At 42.3% G+C, this 19,569-nt stretch overlaps 1 protein-coding gene across 2 annotated transcripts in view; it reads right to left on the bottom strand.

Annotated features, from left to right (window-relative positions):
• The window catches only part of LOC311101625 (transcription elongation factor SPT5-like), a 30,360-nt gene extending 12,943 nt beyond the window's left edge, over positions 1-17,417 (bottom strand). Inside the window, exons 1-16 of one of the 2 annotated variants that reach the window (XM_084142751.1) lie at positions 17,297-17,385; positions 16,782-16,897; positions 16,171-16,330; positions 15,976-16,041; positions 14,947-14,958; positions 13,298-13,367; positions 13,128-13,193; positions 12,950-13,015; positions 12,813-12,843; positions 12,647-12,715; positions 12,225-12,476; positions 12,015-12,104; positions 11,852-11,922; positions 11,657-11,762; positions 11,443-11,536; positions 11,190-11,326 (exon numbers count right to left, since the gene is read on the bottom strand). In XM_084142751.1, coding sequence (XP_083998877.1) covers positions 11,190-11,326; positions 11,443-11,536; positions 11,657-11,762; positions 11,852-11,922; positions 12,015-12,104; positions 12,225-12,476; positions 12,647-12,715; positions 12,813-12,843; positions 12,950-13,015; positions 13,128-13,193; positions 13,298-13,367; positions 14,947-14,958; positions 15,976-16,041; positions 16,171-16,330; positions 16,782-16,868 — 1,377 coding nt within the window. In that variant the 5' untranslated portion in view covers positions 16,869-16,897; positions 17,297-17,385. Of the gene's footprint in view, positions 1-11,189; positions 11,327-11,442; positions 11,537-11,656; positions 11,763-11,851; positions 11,923-12,014; positions 12,105-12,224; positions 12,477-12,646; positions 12,716-12,812; positions 12,844-12,949; positions 13,016-13,127; positions 13,194-13,297; positions 13,368-14,946; positions 14,959-15,970; positions 16,042-16,170; positions 16,331-16,781; positions 16,898-17,296 lie in introns of both variants that reach the window. The other variant, XM_084142752.1, reaches the window with a different exon arrangement.
• Positions 17,418-19,569: the final 2,152 nt, after the last annotated feature.

Raw genomic sequence — 19,569 nt, forward strand, 5'->3', positions numbered from 1 at the left:
CCTGCGCGGTATGACGGCTGCGTGGTCCCATGGTGTTTATATTTGCGTACTATTGTTTGTACAGATGAACGTGGTACATTCAGGTGTTTGGAAATTGCTCCCAAGGATGAACCAGAAATGTGGAGGTCTACAATTTATTTTCTGAGGTCTTGGCAGATTTCTTTTGATTTTCCCATGATGTCAAGCAAAGAGGCACTGAGTTTGAAGGTAGGCCTTGAAATACATCCACAGATACACCTCCAATTGTCTCAAACAATGTCAATTAGCCTATCAGAAGCTTCTAAAGCCATGACATCATCTTCTGGAATTTTCCAAGCTGTTTAAAAAGGCACAGTCAACTTAGTGTATGTAAACTTCTGACCCACTGTAATTGTGATACAGTGAATTAATCTGTCTGTAAACAATTGTTGGAAAAATTACTTGTGTTATGCACAAAGTAGATGTCCTAACCGACTTGCCAAAACGATAGTTTGTTAACAAGACATTTGTGGTGTGGTTGAAAAACAAGTTAATGACTCCAACCTAAGTGTATGTAAACTTCTGACTTCAAAAATACATAAATATATACAGTTGTTGTTGTTGGCTCACGAACCCTTTATAAACAAAAACGTTATTTCACACACATTGTAGCCATCAGACCAGCTATATCAAAAACAAAAATGGATTAACCAAGGAAAGCGCAATAAAAAACTTCAGCAAACAAGAGCTTGAAGTGATGGTGGAGGAAATAGCAGCCAGGAAAAGGTTGCTGTTGGGGAGACTCGATAACTGCAGGGTCACTGCAGACACCAAAAAGAGAGGATGGGTGAAAGTGGCCGGTCTGTCTCTGCCGTCGGGGATATGGCAAGGGACAGTGACGCCGTGAACGAGTGGTCCGGCATCAAGTTGGCTGCTAAGAAGGGAGCTGAGAGAAGCAGGGAGTGGAAGACTAGAGGGGGGGTATCGACCATTTATGTGGACCAGCTGGAGGATAAGGTGTTGTCCATGATAGGAGAGATGGTGGTAGAATCCCATTTCTTCTTAACTGAAGAACGTAAGAACATTTCCAATAACTTTATTGAGTGATAGCAACTTTGCTTAACTTTCTTCATAAGTCTAGTTAACGAAAAAACGGCAGTTAAGAATAATTTTCTTCTGAAGGTTTTGTGAATCTGGGCCCTGGTTTGTAACCGATTGACCCGGGTCATTCATTAGATGTGTTTGAAAGACAGACTGACAGACTGACTTTGCTTTCGGTGTGGACATATTGGGGCATCTGAACGATCTAAATGTGAAACTGCAGGGAAATTGTCTTTGTTCATGAACTGTATTCCAACGTGAAAGCATTCAAGGCCAAACTTGCTGTTCTCCAGACAAATGAGCAGCCGGTCTCTCGCTCATTTTCCGACACTATCCGCACTGAACGCGCCCACATCGCAGTGCCGCACTGAGACATACAGTAGCACTTTGATCGACCTGCATGCTGAGTTTTCCCGCCGCTTCTCAGACTTCACCAAGATTGAGACTGAGCTGGAACTTATATCTTTCGACAGTGAGAAAGCACCACCAGACACACAATTGGAGCTCAGCGACATCCAATGTGACAGTGATTTGAAGGAGAAGTACAAAACAGAAACAATAGAACAGTTCTACGGCTCACTGAATGAAACAAAGTTTCCAAACATTAAAAAGCACGCCCAAAGAATCCTTGTTTTAGTCGGGTCCACATGTGTGAACAAATGTTCTCAGTCATGAATTACAACAAATCCCGTCACAGGTCAAATTTAACAAATGACCACTTGTCAGCTGTTCTGAGAAACTCTACATCAAAGATGACACCAGACTTTGATGCCCTCGCCAAGAGAGGTGACCAGACCCATTGTTCACATTAAGACCCGAATAACCGTGACTGGGGTAGGCAAGGATTATGCTTTTCATGGTGATGGTTATGCAGTGAGAATTATCCAGCAATGCACTTGGATACAGGTAATAACTAATCAGTCAGATTTGGGCTGAGGTGATTGGATAACTGTAAATATGGCTCACAAAGGAGATGATAATTGTTCCTTAATATCCTTTCAAAAACATACCATTCCAAATGAAATGGATGCTCTTACCATGTTTTACCCTAATTTTAGAATCTGTTTTTTTTTTTTTTTTTTTTTACACATCTGCTGTTACATTTTGCATGTCTCCAGTCATATACAGTGAGGGAAAAAAGTATTTGATCCCCTGCTGATTTTGTATGTTTGTCCACTGACAAAGACATGATTAGTCTATAATTTTAAATGGTAGGTTTATTTGAACAGTGAGAGACAGAATAACAACAAAAAAATCCAGAAAAAAACGCATGTTAAAAACATTATGAATTTATTTGCATTTTAATGAGGGAAATAAGTATTTGACCCCCTCTCAATCAGAAAGATTTCGGTCTCCCATGTGTCTTTTATACAGGTAACGAACTGAGATTAGGAGCACACTCTTAAAGGGAGTGCTCCTAATCTCAGTTTGTTACCTGTATAAAAGACACCTGTCCACAGAAGCAATCAATCAATCAGATTCCAAACTCTCCACCATGGCCAAGACTAAAGAGCTCTCCATGAATGTCAGGGACAAGATTGTAGACCTACACAAGGCTGGAATGGGCTACAAGACCATCGCCAAGCAGCTTGGTGAGAAGGTGACAACAGTTGGTGCGATTATTCGCAAATGGAAGAAACACAAAAGAACTGTCAAATCTCCCTCAGCCTGGGGCTCCATGCAAGATCTCACCTCGTGGAGTTGCAATGATCATGAGAACGGTGAGGAGTCAGCCCAGAACTACACGGGAGGATCTTGTCAATGATCTCAAGGCAGCTGGGCCATAGTCACCAAGAAAACAATTGGTAACACACTACGCCGTGAAAGACTGAAATCCTGCGGCGCCCGCAAGGTCCCCCTGCTCAAGAAAGCACATATATAGGCCCGTCTGAAGTTTGCCAATGAACATCTGAATGATTCAGAGGAGAACTGGGTGAAAGTGTTGTGGTCAGATGAGACCAAAATCGAGCTCTTTGGCATCAACTCAACTCGCCGTGTTTGGAGGAGGAGGAATGCTGCCTATGACCCCAAGAACACCATCCCCACGTCAAACATGGAGGTGGAAACATTATGCTTTGGGGGTGTTTTTCTGCTAAGGGGACAGGACAACTTCACTGCATCAAAGGGACGATGGACGGGGCCATGTACCGTCAAATCTTGGGTGAGAACCTCCTTCCCTCAGCCAGGGCATTGAAAATGGGTTGTGGATGGGTATTCCAGCATGACAATGACCCAAAACACACGGCCAAGGCAACAAAGGAGTGGCTCAAGAAGAAGCACATTAAGGTCCTGGAGTGGCCTAGCCAGTCTCCAGACCTTAATCCCATAGAAAATCTGTGGAGGGAGCTGAAGGTTCGAGTTGCCAAACGTCAGCCTCAAAACCTTAATGACTTGGAGAAGATCTCCAAAGAGGAGTGGAACAAAATCCCTCCTGAGATGTGTGCAAACCTGGTGGCCAACTACAAGAAACGTCTGACCTCTGTGATTGCCAACAAGGGTTTTGCCACCAAGTACTAAATCATGTTTTGCAGAGGGGTCAAATACTTATTTCCCTCATTTAAATGAAAATCAGTTTTTAAAAATTGACATGTGTTTTTGTTGTTGTTATTCTGTCTCTCACTGTTCAAATAAACCTACCATTAAAATGATAGACTGATCATGTCTTTGTCAGTGGGCAAACGTACAAAATCAGCAGGGGATCAAATACTTTTTTCCCCTCACTGTAATATATATCTATTTTTAAATGTGCATATTGTGACTAAGTTTGATTGACTAATTATTACACCCTGAAACTGTGTATAATGTGTTAGAAATGTGTGAGTGTAGGACCAGTAAAGGCTATGGCATTGAGCCACTATTTAGCAATGTGAGTAAGAGTTAGGCCAGACAACAAAGACAACTGAGAAACTAAGATAAAGAGGCCTCCCAATTTAGGGAGGGGAGAAACTGTTATGAAAACATGGTGCAGAATATTGTGAGAACGGCAATAACTGAGTAAAGCAGGGAGTAGGATATGTGTGTGTGTGTGTGTGTGTGTGCGTGTATGTATGTGTGTATGCATGTGTGTGTGTGAACTGAAGGTCAGTAGAGCAGTTTTAGAGTGGAAAACTACAGGCCGCCTACAGAGGGAAGGGATTTCTTTTTGTATGACGTATGAGTATAAAAGATGGACTCAAATTGTGATGGCAGAATTCTCAATGAATAAATATCTCTGACTATGCAGACCGGGACTCTGGCCGTTACTTAAATCCCAAAAGACTTACAACCTTTTGGGAGACGCACAGAGACACTAAAATAGTTTGTTAAATAATTCACGTAACACCTACTTACAAAGCATGTAGAGGTCTGTAATTTTTATCATATGTACACTTCAACTGTGAGAGACGGAATCTAAAACAAAAATCCAGAAAATCACATTGTATGATTTTTAAGTAATTCATTTGCATTTTATTGCATGACATAAGTATTTGATCACCTACCAACCAGTAAGAATTCCGGCTCTCACAGACCTGTTAGTTTTTCTTTAAGAAGCCCTCCTGTTCTCCACTCATTACCTGTATTAACTGCACCTGTTTGAACTCATTACCTGTATAAAAGACACCTGTCCACACACTCAATCAAACAGACTCCAACCTCTCCACAATGGCCAAGACCAGAGAGCTGTGTAAGGACATCAGGGATAAAATTGTAGACCTGCACAAGGCTGGGATGGGCTACAGGACAACAGGCAAGCAGCTTGGTGAGAAGGCAACAACTGTTGGCGCAATTATTAGAAAATGGAAGAAGTTCAAGATGACGGTCAATCACCCTCGGTCTGGGGCTCCATGCAAGAGCTCACCTCGTGGGGCATCAACGATCATGAGGAAGGTGAGGGATCAGCCAAGAACTACACGGAAGGACCTGGTCAATGACCTGAAGAGAGCTGGGACCACAGTCTCAAAGAAAACCATTAGTAACACACTACGCCGCCATGGATTAAAATCCTGCAGCGCACGCAAGGTCCCCCTGCTCAAGCCAGCGCATGTCCAGGCCCGTCTGAAGTTTGCCAATGACCATCTGGATGATCCAGAGGAGGAATGTGAGAAGGTCATGTGGTCTGATGAGACAAAAATATAGCTTTTTGGTTTAAACTCCACAAGCCGTGTTTGGAGGAAGAAGAAGGATGAGTAACCGTGAAGCATGGAGGTGGAAACATCATTCTTTGGTGATGCTTTTCTGCAAAGGGGACAGGACGACTGCACCGTATTGAGGGGAGGATGGATGGGGCCATGTATCGCGAGATCTTGGCCAACAACATCCTTCCCTCAGTAAGAACATTGAAGATGGGTCGTGGCTGGGTCTTCCAGCATGACAACGACCCGAAACACCCAGCCAGGGCAACTAAGGAGTGGCTCCGTAAGAAGCATCTCAAGGTCCTGGAGTGGCCTAGCCAGTCTCCAGACCTGAACCCAATAGAAAATCTTTGGAGGGAGCTGAAAGTCCGTATTGCCCAGCGACAGCCCCGAAACCTGAAGGATCTGGAGAAGGTCTGTATGGAGGAGTGGGCCAAAATCCCTGCTGCAGTGTGTGCAAACCTGGTCAAGACCTACAGGAAACGTAGGATCTCTGTAATTGCAAACAAAGGTTTCTGTACCAAATATTAAGTTCTGCTTTTCTGATGTATCAAATACTTATGTCATGCAATAAAATGCAAATTAATTACTTAAAAATCATACAAATGTGATTTTCTGGATTTTTGTTTTAGATTCCGTCTCTCACAGTTGAAGTGTACCTATGATAAAAATTACAGACCTCTACATGCTTTGTAAGTAGGAAAACCTGCAAAATCGGCAGTGTATCAAATACTTGTTCTCCCCACTGTATGTACACCTACAGTACACTAGTAGTTGCGTGTCAATGTGAAAATGAATAAAGGCTTCACATGTTTTGTCACGCATATAGTATGTGGCCCTTCACTTGGTTTCAAAAACTCAATGTGGCCCTTGAGCCAAAAGGTTTGCCCACCCCTGGTATATACTATACAATATTTGTTCATTTTAGTATACTGTAAACCGGCTATTCCCAAACTGGGGTACGCGCAATGCCGTCGGGGGTACGCCAAATAAAAATGTGATTCAAATGTTCAAACAGTCCATTTATTTATTTTTTCCAATGGGGCTATACATTTGGGTGATGTTTTTTTCTCGCTTGAGTAGCCTCGTTTCACTGCCCGAAATAAAATTAAACCATCTAGTGTTCAGCTAAATAACAACACAATGTCAAATACAGGTAGCCTAGTCAAATAATTAACATCCAATCACATTAACCGTTACTCTCTCGCGGGAATTCCACTAACGGTCCGTATGTAGCCAAACGTAGCTGCTGCTCAGTCCGTTTGCTCGAAAATGGATGAATAGTTTTTTTTTAAAAGTAAGGCCTGTGTCCATAGAGACACATACCAGCTCTACTGGTAGTACTGCTACTACCAGCAGTACTACACCTCCACCTGTCGACGATACACAAGTTGTTGTGCTTCCACGAGCACATCCAACGCTAGTAATTCTTCATTTGTTGCAAGCCCAGCTAGCATGGACACTGACAGTTGTGAATCTGATGCAGGGAAGAGCTACTGCCCCCTTACCTGGGAAAGCGCCGAACAACAGACAGGGACGTTGGACCATCGAAGAGGCGCAAATATGATGAGAACTACATTGATTTGGGGTTCACTTACAGTGGGGAAAAAAAGTATTTAGTCAGCCACCAATTGTGCAAGTTCTCCCACTTAAAAAGATGAGAGAGGCCTGTAATTTTCATCATAGGTACACGTCAACTATGACAGACAAAATGAGGGAAAAAAATCCAGAAAATCACATTGTAGGATTTTTAATGAATTTATTTGCAAATTATGGTGGAAAATAAGTATTTGGTCAATAACAAAAGTTTCTCAATACTTTGTTATATACCCTTTGTTGGCAATGACACAGGTCAAACGTTTTCTGTAAGTCTTCACAAGGTTTTCACACACTGTTGCTGGTATTTTGGCCCATTCCTCCATGCAGATCTCCTCTAGAGCAGTGATGTTTTGGGGCTGTCGCTGGGCAACACAGACTTTCAACTCCCTCCAAAGATTTTCTATGGGGTTGAGACCTGGAGACTGGCTAGGCCACTCCAGGACCTTGAAATACTTCTTACGAAGCCACTCCTTCGTTGCCCGGGCGGTGTGTTTGGGATCATTGTCATACTGAAAGACCCAGCCACGTTTCATCTTCAATGCCCTTGCTGATGGAAGGAGGTTTTCACTCAAAATCTCACGATACATGGCCCCATTCATTCTTTCCTTTACACGGATCAGTCGTCCTGGTCCCTTTGCAGAAAAACAGCACCAAAGCATGATGTTTCCACCCCCATGCTTCACAGTAGGTATGGTGTTCTTTGGATGCAACTCAGCATTCTTTGTCCTCCAAACACGACGAGTTGAGTTTTTACCAAAAAGTTATATTTTGGTTTCATCTGACCATATGACATTCTCCCAATCCTCTTCTGGATCATCCAAAGGCACTCTAGCAAACTTCAGACGGGCCTGGACATGTACTGGCTTAAGCAGGGGGACTGCAGGATTTGAGTCCCTGGCGGCGTAGTGTGTTACTGATGGTAGGCTTTGTTACTTTGGTCCCAGCTCTCTGCAGGTCATTCACTAGGTCCCCCCATGTGGTTCTGGGATTTTTGCTCACCGTTCTTGTGATCATTTTGACCCCACGGGGTGAGCTCTTGCGTGGAGCCGCAGATCGAGGGAGATTATCAGTGGTCTTGTATGTCTTCCATTTCCTAATAATTGCTCCCACAGTTGATTTCTTCAAACCAAGCTGCTTACCTATTGCAGATTCAGTCTTCCCAGCCTGGTGCAGGTCTACAATTTTGTTTCTGGTGTCCTTTGACAGCTCTTTGGTCTTGGCCATAGTGGAGTTTGGAGTGTGACTGTTTGAGGTTGTGGACAGGTGTCTTTTATACGGATAACAAGTTCAAACAGGTGCCATTAATACAGGTAACGAGTGGAGGACAGAGGAGCCTCTTAAAGAAGAAGTTACAGGTCTGTGAGAGCCAGAAATCTTGCTTGTTTGTAGGTGACCAAATACTTATTTTCCACCATAATTTGCAAATAAATTCATTAAAAATCCTACAATGTGATTTTCTGGAATTTCTTTTCTCAATTTGTCTGTCATAGTTGACGTGTACCTATGATGAAAATTACAGGCCTCTCTCATCTTTTTAAGTGGGAGAACTTGCACAATTGGTGGCTGACTAAATACTTTTTTTCCCCACTGTATATTGGGAGTACTGCCTTTCCTCAGCCACTGTGTGTTATATGTGCAAATGTACTCACAACTCTATGAAACCTTCACTCTATTCCCGAGTGGCACAGTGGTCAAAGGCATTGCATCGCAGTGCTAGCTGTGCCACTAGAGATCCTGGTTCGAATCCAGGCTCTGTCGTAGCCGGCCGCGACCGGGAGACCCATGGGGCGGCGCACAATTGGCCCAGCATTGTCCAGGGTAGGGGAGGGAATGGCCGGCAGGGATGTAGCTCTGTTGGTAGAGCATGGCGTTTGCAACGCCAGGGTTGTGGGTTCGATTCCCACGGGGGGCCAGTATGAAAAAAAGAATGTATGCACTCACTGACTGTAAGTCGCTCTGGATAAGAGCGTCTGCTAAATGACTAAAAACAAATAAAAACAAACTCTTGCGCAGACATTTAGAAACATGCCAATTTGAAAAATAAGCCACGGGAGTTTGAGCGAGAATTAAGACAACTTTCGAGTAGTAACATGTATAAAAGCAACAGATACCATTAATAAGAAGGGGCTAGAAGCGTCTTATATGGGTGAGCTATCAAGTGGCTAGGACAGGCAAGCCCCATACTATTGTGGAGAACTTAATTCTTCCTGCTGCCGCAGATATGGCTGGGACAATGCTGGGGGAAAAGGGCCAAAAAACTATACAGACAATGCCTTCATCAAACAACACTGTTTCATGACGCATCAGTGACATGGCAGGAGATGTTTTGAAACAATTACTGCTTCGCATACAAGCCAGTGAATTCTATGCGTTACAGCTGGATGAGTCAACAGACGTGGCGGGCCTGGCACAGCTCCTGATATATGTCCGTTACGTTTATGGGGGGTCAATTAAGGAAGACATCCTCTTCTGCAAACCAGGACAACAGGAAAGGATATTTTTAAAGTACTGGACAGCTTTGTGACATCAAATGGACTTTGGCGGTCAAGATGTGTTGGTATCTGTACTAATGGCGCAAAAGCCATGACAGGGAGACATAGTGGAGTGGTAACGTGCATGCAAGCAGTTGCTCCTGACGCCACTTGGGTACACTGCAGCATCCACCGAGAGGCTCTTACTGCCAAGGGAATGCCTGACAGCTTGAAAGATGTTTTGGACACTACAGTGAAAATGGTTAACTTTGTTAAAGCAAGCCCCCTGAACTCTCGTGTATTTTCTGCATTATGCAATGATATGGGCAGCAACCATGTAACGCTTTTACAACATACAGAAGTGCGCTGGTATTCAAGGGAAAAAGTATTGACACGTTTTATTGAATTGAGAGATGAGCTTAAAGTTCTTTACTGACCATAATTTTCACTTGTCCGACTGCTTGCATGATGACGAGTTTCTCACACGACTGGCCTATCTGGGTGATGTTTTTTTCTCGCCTGAATGATCTGAATCTAGGATTACAGGGACTCTCCGCAACTATATTCAATGTGCAGGACAAAATTGAGGCTATGATTAAGAAGTTGGAGCTCTTCTCTGTCTGCATTAAAAAGGACAAAACACAGGTCTTTCCATCATTGTATGATTTTTTGTGTGGAAATGAACTCAAGCTTACGGACAATGTCAAATGTGATATAGCGAAGCACCGGAGTGAGCTGGGTGCGCAATTACACAGGTACTTTCCCGAAACGGACGACACAAACAACTGGATTCGTTATCCCTTTCATGCCCTGCCTTCAGTCCACTTACCAATATCTGAACAAGAGAGCCTGATCAAAATTGCAACAAGCTGTTCTGTGAAAATGTAATTTAAATCAGAAGCCACTGCCAGATTTCTGGATAGGGCTGCGCTCAGAGAGTATCCTGCCTTCACAAATTGCGCTGTTAAGACACTGATGCCCTTTGCAACCACGTGCCTATGTGAGAGCGGATTCTCGGCCCTCACTAGCATGAAAACTAAATACAGGCACAGACTGTGTGTGGAAAATGATTTAAGACACTCTCTCTAATACAACCCAACATTGCAGAGTTATGTGCATCCTTTCAAGCACACCCTTCTCATTAACCTGTGGTGAGTTATTCACAATTTTTGATGTACAAATAAGGTTTTATATGTAAGATGGCTAAATAAAGAGCAAAACTATTGATGATGATTATTATTATTATTATTATATTATTTGTGCCCTGGTCCTATAAGACCTCTATGTCACTTCCCATGAGTCGGGTTGTGACAAAAACTCACTCATTCTTATGTTTAATAAATGTATCTTGGTTGCAGTTTGTAATCTGTGCAAGAATGGTTAAATAGGCCTTAAAATGGAAAAGAAAAGAAAAATAAATCCACATTGGTGCCTCTCTATAAATGATTGTTGTGGGTTGAAAAACAAATCCAGGCTACACTTGAACGTCTAAAACCAGATAGAAAGTATGCAGTAATTATAATGAACATTGGAAACAATGGAAATAAACATCCCTTTTCTGGCCACAAATTGATGCATCGAAACAACAACAAAAAAGAATCGTCCCTCTGTTGATTGCCCACCCCTGGTTTACTTGTAGTTCTCATTAAATTCCAATTTATGTGACTAAAATAATAAACAACACGTCATTCCTATGAAAAACAAGAATCTGGTTTGTAACGGCTTGACCCAGGGTCCTTGTCTTTGGGTTGTTTTCAACAACATGTAGACTGAATATCTTACTTTAGGGCCTGAGAATATCTGCACAAAATTCTGTCAAAAACCTGCAGAACATTATGTACCGTTTTGACAATTCTAACCAAGGTGAATTTGACTTTAGGCCCAACTCTAGTAGGACACATCTGAAATGTTCTTCCAAAGTCATTGTCTGTTTGGCGCTTGACATTACCTTGAGGTCCTCATGCTTGGGCATGATGGTGATCTTGTTGCCATCCACACTCAGGATCTTGCCCTGCAAGTTGATCAGCTCCCCTTCACACACCTCCACGTTGTCCCCAGCCTGGAGGTTGTGCTCACGCTCTTTACCTGTGATCACACAACAAGACATGTCTCTTACAAAAGCAAATACACACACGTAAATGAAAACCAGCAAGTAAATATCAAATCTCATATCCTGTGTATGCTTTAGAGGTGGCTGTTACCTGCAGTTTCAGTCACCACCTCCAGATCAATGCCTTCTGGCTGGTCCTCAAACTTCTCCAGCTCCGACAGAGTGGGTTTCACTCCTTCAGTGATCTGTAGAAGACGATAATGAGACAGATAACCAAGACCACTTTTCTGCCCCGTTTCTCCCCTATAGGACTGTCAACAAATGGTTAATAAAACAGTGGTATTGAGGCAACATGGTCGTCTTACCACAGCAGACATGGCAAAGCTCTTGAAGAGGAACCCTTTGCGGCTGTAGCGGTTAGCTTCAAATATCATGAAGTCCCCATCATGGCTGACATCCCCACCAAGTGACCTGGAAGAAAACACCATGAATAACCGAGGCGGTGATCTTACCCATTTAGGATAGTGTAATGAAATCCCCAAAAATTATAGTCTTTGTACCTGATCTTTTCTGCATCGAAGAGTCTCTGGGTTGGTCTCTTGAACTTCTTCCGCTTTGCAAACCAGTCTTTCTGGGAGACAGACAAAAAGAAGAGTGTCAGGGGATATCAAAGTGGAGGGTGGTGAGGAGACAGGTCGTGACAACAGTGCTGCTGTTGCTTACCATGCTCATCCGGGCCTTGATTCTGTCTAAATCTATCCTGGGAATCATCTTCAGTGATATCGTGTTCTGACTGGGCTCCACATAGTCCACCTAAAGAAGTAGAATACATGTATGTTTCAAGAATATGGTAAGGACATTTCCATTTGTCTTCAAAATCAATTTTCATCAGTCTTCACAAGTGTTGACTTCCACGATGTGTTTTAAGCATACCTGGGCGATGTCATCTTTGTAGAGGCCTCTCTTGAGTCGGACCCAGGACTTGGGCTTGAGGTTGGTCACCTCTTTGACCACCTTGAGGACGTCGGTCATCTCCTTGATGGGAACCATCTGCTGGTTCCAGAAGCCCATCCTCAGGTTGCCTATTCCGTCAATTGCAGCTTTGACGTGAGTCTGCTTGTACGACTCCACATAGATGTAACCTTTGACATGTTCGGGAGCCACTACCGACTTGATTTGGAGGGGCTGTGTAGGAAATTAAAACTGTTTCACAGGTTGTCAAAGCTCCCATTTTTTTTGTATCTACAAGAGGAGTACAGGCTATCAAAAGATCAATCATATAACACACTAAATGCAAACATTAGCATCTTAATACATGGAACATTTCCATGCAGAGAATGAGGGCGGGGACATACCGTGTCTGTGAATTGATAGGCAATGAATTTCCTCATCAAGGCGATGGCAGTTGCTCTCTCTTCTCCAATCTGTAATGACAAAATAATGCATGACATAGGCAAAATAACTTTTTTTAAATTGTGTGCTGAACTTTAGGATGTCTACACAAAAATATAAGCTCCATACCTTACACTTGACCGTCCAAAGATTAGGATCCCTTTGAAAAAGAAAACATAATACCAAGAACATTGAGAAAACTAATATATTGGATCGTTGTAGTACACAAAAAATCTATTCCCCATTTTGGTAAAGGGGGTACATACTTGACGCCAGGGAGCAGCTGCTGCTGGGTGATGTCATCAGACAGTTCCTCAGAACCCCCAGGAAAACTAGAGGGAATCAAAACCGATATTTCAGCCAAGGGGATAACCGGTAAAATGTATGTTGAAATGGAAATTTGGCCCAACTATTTTGACAGATTACTACTCTGAAAATACTCACTCATTTCCTGATTGCTTGGCATATTTCCTCATGTAATATTCACCCAAGGCCTCCTCTCTGGAATCTCTGAAATATCGAAGCATTCAAATGTCAGACTTCAACAACACAGCTCTGCATAGACACAACTGAAATATCAATGGAAAGAAGCCTAGCCACTAAGAACACATTACCTCCAGAGGTTCTGCAGCCTGCGGGAGCCAGAGTTGTCCTCATCCAGGACCACATGGTCAATGTTGGACACTGAAGAGTAAAGCAGACTCGGTGAAGACATTACAAATCACACAAAAAAAACGATTGAACATATAAGATTGAATGTAAAAGTTCCCTTCAGCTCAAACAAATGGTATTTTAAGAACCTATCTGTGTACACCTACAGCGCATTCGTAAAGTATTCATACAGAAATACCTTATTTACATAAGTATTCAGACCCTTTGCTATGAGACTTGAAATTGAGCTGAGGTGCATCCTGTTTCTATTTATCATACTTAAGATGTTTCTACAACTTGATTGGAGTCCACCTGTGGTAAATTCAATTGATCTGACATGATTTGGAAAGGCACACACTTGTCTATATACAGTAAGGTCCCACAGTTGACAGCGCATTGTCAGAGCAAAAACCAAGCCATGAGGTTGAAGGAATTGCTCCAAGACAGGATTGTGTCGAGGCACAGACCTGGGGAAGGGCACCAAAAAATGTCTGCAGCATTGAAGGTCCCCAAGAACACGGTGGCCTCCATAATTCTTAAATGGAAGAAGTTTAGAACCACCAAGACTCTTCCTAGAGCTGGCCGCCCGGCCAAACTGCGCAATCGGGGGAGAAGGGCCTTGGTCAAGGAGGTCTGACAGAGCTCCAGAGTTCCTCTGTGGAGATGGGAGAACCTTCCAGAAGGACTCCACAAATCAGGCCTTTATGGTAGAGTGGCCAGACGGAAGCCATTCTTGGAGTTTGCCAAAAAGCACCTAAAAGACTCTCACACCATGAGAAACAAGATTATCTGGTCTGTTAAACCAAGATTGAACTATTTGGCCTGAATGCCAAGTGTCACGTCTGAAGGAAACCTGGCACCATACCTACGGTGAAGCATTGTGGCAGCATCATGCTGTGGGGATGTTTTTCAGCGGCAGGGACTGGGACACTAGTCAGGATCGAGGGAAAGATGAACAGAGTAAATTACTGAGAGATCCTTGATGAAAACCTGCTCCAGAGCGCTCAGGACCTCAGACTGGGGCGAAGGTTCACCTTCCAACAGGACAACGACCCTAAGCACACAGCGATGACAACGTAGGAGTGGCTTCGGGACAAGTCTCTGAATGTCCTTGAGTGTCCCAGCCAGAGCCCAGACTTGAACCTGATCGAACATCTCTGGAGAGACCTGAACATAGTTGTGCAGCGATGCTCCCCATCCAACCTGACAGAGCTTGAGAGGATCTGCAGAGAAGAATGGAAGAAACTCCCCAAATACAGGTGTGCCAAGATGGTAGCGTCATACTCAAGAAGACTCGAGGCTGTAATCGCTGACAAGGGTGCTTCAACAAAGTACTGAGTAAAGGGTCTGAATACTTATGTAAATGTGATATTTATTTTATTCATTTTTAATACATGTGCAAAAAATTCTAAAAACCTGTTTTTGCTTTGTCATTATGGGGTATTGTGTGTAGATTGAGGGGAAACTATTTAATCCATTTTAGAATAAGGCTGTAATGTAACAAAATGTGGAAAAAGTCAAGGGGTCTGAATACTTTCTGAATGCACTGTATGTCTAGCCCCAAGTGGTAGGTGGGTCTTTTTCATATTGGAGGAAGTAAGATAACACTTACCCTCAGCTTCCTCTGCTCCGGGCCAGGCAGGTTTAGGTAGAGGGAGGAACACACATTAAGTGTCATGTGCACACAGCAAAGAGTGATATGGGCACAGGCAGGACCAAATGAAAGGAAAAAATAAACATTAGTCATGGTTAAAGACTACACCGAATGGCACATGAGACAATGGACAATTGTAATATGGATGATTGTAGTGTGGATGCTTATGAGTCTTTGTGATATGGCTGATTGATGTGCCATAAAAAGCTTAAACAATATCAGTTAGCTAATTCACACATATTAGCTTTCTTCTAACAGGTAGCATTTCAGGCAAATGGTCACACTTGGTTCCCTCTTTGATCACGTAAGTGCCTAGAACACCATGGTCAAATTATTGACTATTGATAAATCATAACTCTGCTGGTGTCAGGTTAACATACCATCCAACAACATTTCTACAATATTTTCCTGACTAGTAAATAGGTCACAGCTGTCAAATACAATATATTAATGTACTACTTCATACAGGTAGCCTCAGTTATTATAGGAGAACCCAATAATGTATTTGCCGTCTGTGCTCCTTTTGATTAGATGTGCAGTAGTGCTGAAATGTGGGTGGAGTTATAACAGAATGTGACTTGTTGAATGAGATATAACTAATCCATTGAATTAGATACAAGGAAAACAGACAGCAGAAAATCTGGAATTGATTTACCGTTAACTGAAGGAGGCATGCACAAGAAAAGGAATTATTAGCACAGGAAGAACACAGTCAATACTCTCACAGAAAATAATTTTGGCGTCGATTTTTTTGATTGTATTTGTAATGCTTCCCGTCCCTTCCTGAATCCAAACAATACTACAGATAAATCTGTCATGCCAAAGCATCTGCAAACCACCCGTTGGAAAGTCATTTTATAATATTTTACATGCAACAAAGTTCATGGACTGAGTCCTCATCAACAGACAACTGCCCCAACATTGTTCATATATAATTCCCTCTCAGGTGATAGATATCCTCAAACATGACCGCATGTGTGACCTCACCTTTCTCCAAAATATCCTCAGCGCCTTCCTCCCATGGGTCTTCATCTTCATACTCATCATCCACATCTAAACAAAACGAGAGGGAAAATGAGAGTTTCTTTCAGATACATTAAATTAAAAGGTGCTGGTGAGCAAGAACATGTGTACAGCTATTCTACACCGCGATGGTATTATTAGAGTGAAGATTTGTCTTACCGGCTTCATCCAAGATGAAACCTCCATGCCTGGGTTTCTTTCTGGGACGGTCATCATCATCCTCTTCCTCCTCTTCGTCATACTCATCCTCTTCTGCCAAGTCTTCCCCTTCCTCTTCTGCTGCCTTATCACTGCCAGATAAACTTGCCTGCCCATCTTCCTATATAGGGGTACACATTCAAACCACTCACAAGTTATGTCAAATGCAGTGAAACTTGCAATGTCCATTTGGAGCCAATCGAGGTGTTTTGTTAGCATCAATTCTGATACAGTAGCAAATTGAGGGCCATCCATGCACAGGTGCGTCTGTTCCACCCACCCATTCACACTGTGCAAGTTATATCCATGCACAGCCAGCTATTTACTTTGCATAGCCTGACGTTAGCGCTGTGTTGTTAGATTGGTAGCTACTAGCTAGTTACATGACTATGGTCTTTATTTATTATGTGTGTAATCACAGTGCTGGAAACCCTATCTTACACGAATTACAACGCTGCCATGTGACCGAGCTGCTAACAGCTATCTACCTAACTACCTAGTTAGATTAGCAGGCTTAATGTTGTTAGCTAGCATGCAGTGTTAGCTAGAGCCTTGTTAGCTATCTAGTTTACCTCGGCCTCATTTTTGTCCACCTCCTCGGCTTCGCTGCTTTGTTCACTCTGGTTGTCAGAGAAGTCGCTGTCCTCACTGTCCGACATTCTTGGAGCAGAGGTCTCCTGTAAAGAGACTGAGTTGAAAAGCACAATGATTTTAGTTAGCTAGATAACTTAGTTCAGACAATCCTTGCTTGGATGAGACTAAAAACGAATTACTAGCTGCTAACTAATACTGCCACTGTACTAACTAGCTAGCCAAAAAGTTGGAATAAAGATGTTTCAGGATAACAAACTTAGCTACGTTTCCTCCAACAATTCATATTAGAATTACTTAGTTAGCTAGCTTATTAAGATAATGTAACCACCAAAACATACAGAGAATGTACAATGTTGATAGCTAAAGGCAAGGCCTAGCTAGTAGTAGCCTCCGGATCACGCTACTAGCAAGCTAACTTAACGTTAAGCTAGCAAACAACCCACATCTGCAAGTATATCTTGATAAATACATTCCAGGCATAGCTATGTCTTACCTTTCTAAAACACGGCTCTTGGGTTGGACTTAACTAAAACAAAAAAATATGCTATTACATAGATATTTCTTTAGCACTTCACGTCTTCCTTCGATTCACAGAATCACGAGATTTGGAAGGGTACGAACTAAATTCTCGCGAGGGTTTGAATACTGGGTAAAGCAGTGGTTAAAGTGGTGCAGTCTAATCAAATATTCATATATCTGTGATTTTGGGTCTCATGTCCATAACAGCACACCTGATTTCTGTCTGTAAAAATAATGGCGAAGATGCATAAAGATGGCGGCCCCCATGTACTTACCACAAACGCCTCATTTGCTAAATTCCCCATATTGTAAAATGCTCTCCTTTACTTTTTTTGTATTGGCATTAGCACAGTTTACACATGATCCCAATTCTAGCTCCAAGATTGCAGCAATAAAAAAACAACCAGTAGATTGCGCTGATTTATAGGCACATTGAGCATGCCATAGTTAAAAAAGTATGTGGATAGATAGATAGTGCTCAAAGGAAGACATAAAATCTGAATTCCTCCACTTTTATGCACCATAACGATTTGAGATACTGTACTAGTATCTGACTCTAGCTTACCAACTGTTTTTAAAAAATAACGTGTTTGTGGTATCATTATGTTGTTGTTTTCTTTTTTTTCCACAATGTAGCTACTATGTAAAAAATAGGTACACCAAACATTAGCTTGCCTAGGCCTACTACTAGTGATTGGGTGGGGGGAAATCGATACAGTTAAATATTGCTATATTACTATGTTTTATTTATTGAAATGTTTTTGCTAGGTAGCATTAGCTAGCACTAGTCAGCTGTACCTCTGGTATTTTTAGTCCTATAGCTTGTTCTCCATCTTCTTTTTAAATAGTGCGCCAACATGATTTCAGAACTTTTATTTCCATAACTAGCTAGTTTCCATCCAATTGTGAACATATTTTCACTGGATTACTCTAAAATCCTCATAAAGAAAATATGTGCATTTTCCCACCAGTGCTGTTTCCACCAAATTGACTTGTTGTGGGAAAAAAGCAGTGTGTAATGCCTCAGTGCAAATAAAAGGTACTTTTTCCCTTAAGTTTTTATGTACTGAATAAAATTATATAGTTAAATTTGCATTTTCAACTCTACCGATAGTTTTGTCACAAAAACTGTTGCTTTAAATAGCAAATGTGCACAGCCTACCCAAATCAAATACAATAAAATTGTATTTGACACATACATGTGTTTAGTGTAACAGTGTTGCTTCCATCCCTCTCCTCGCCCCTACCCGGGCTCGAACCAGGGACCCTCTGCACACATCGACAACAGTCACGCTCGAAGCCACAAAAGCCGAGGTCCTTGCAGAGCAAGGGAAACAACTACTTCAAGGTCTCAGAGCGAGTGACGTCACCGATTGAAACGCTACTAGTGCGCACCGCTAACTAGCTAGCCATTTCACACCGGTTACACTAGCAGATGTTATAGCGGGTGTAGCAAAATGCTTGTGCTTCTAGCTCTGACAATGCAGTAATATCTAACAAGTAATATCCAACAATTTCACAACATAATCCCAAACCACACAAAACTAGTAAGGAATGGGATTTAAGAATATATACATATATGGACAAGCAATGACAGAGCTGCATGGACTAAGATACAGTAGAATGTTATAGAATAGAATGCAGTATATACATATGAGATGAGTAGTGCAAGATATGTAAACATTATTAAAGTGACTAGTGTTCCATTTCTTAAAGTGGCCAGTGATTTCAATAGGCAGCAGCAGCCTCTAATGTGCTAGTGATGGCTATTTAACAGTCTGATGGCCTTGAGATAGAAGCTGTTTTTAATTCTCTCGGTCCCAGCTTTGATGCACCTGTACTGACCTCGCCTTCTGGATGATAGCGGGGTGAACAGACAGTGGCTAGGGTGGTTGATGTCCTTGATGATCTTTTTGGCCTTCCTGTGACATCGGGTGCTGTAGGTGTCTTGGAGGGCGGGTAGTTTGCTCCGGTAATGCGTTCGGAAGAACGCACCACCCTCTGGAGAGCCCTGCGGCACCTGTAACCCCCCCTTGCTTGGAATGTTCTTCCTGTGAAACGCATTAAAACAATGCCCATGTTAATTTCTACTCCCGTCTCATGTTATGTCCTTATATTAGTTGTATAAGTAATACAGTGTGCTATACAACACTACCGAATACTAATTGAGTGTATGTAAACTTCTGACCCACTGGGAATATGATGAAAGAAATAAAAGCTGAAATAAATCATTCTCTCTACTATTAT

Source organism: Coregonus lavaretus (genome assembly GCF_964263955.1).
Source record: "Coregonus lavaretus genome assembly, chromosome: 26".
Taxonomy (NCBI): domain Eukaryota; kingdom Metazoa; phylum Chordata; class Actinopteri; order Salmoniformes; family Salmonidae; genus Coregonus; species Coregonus lavaretus.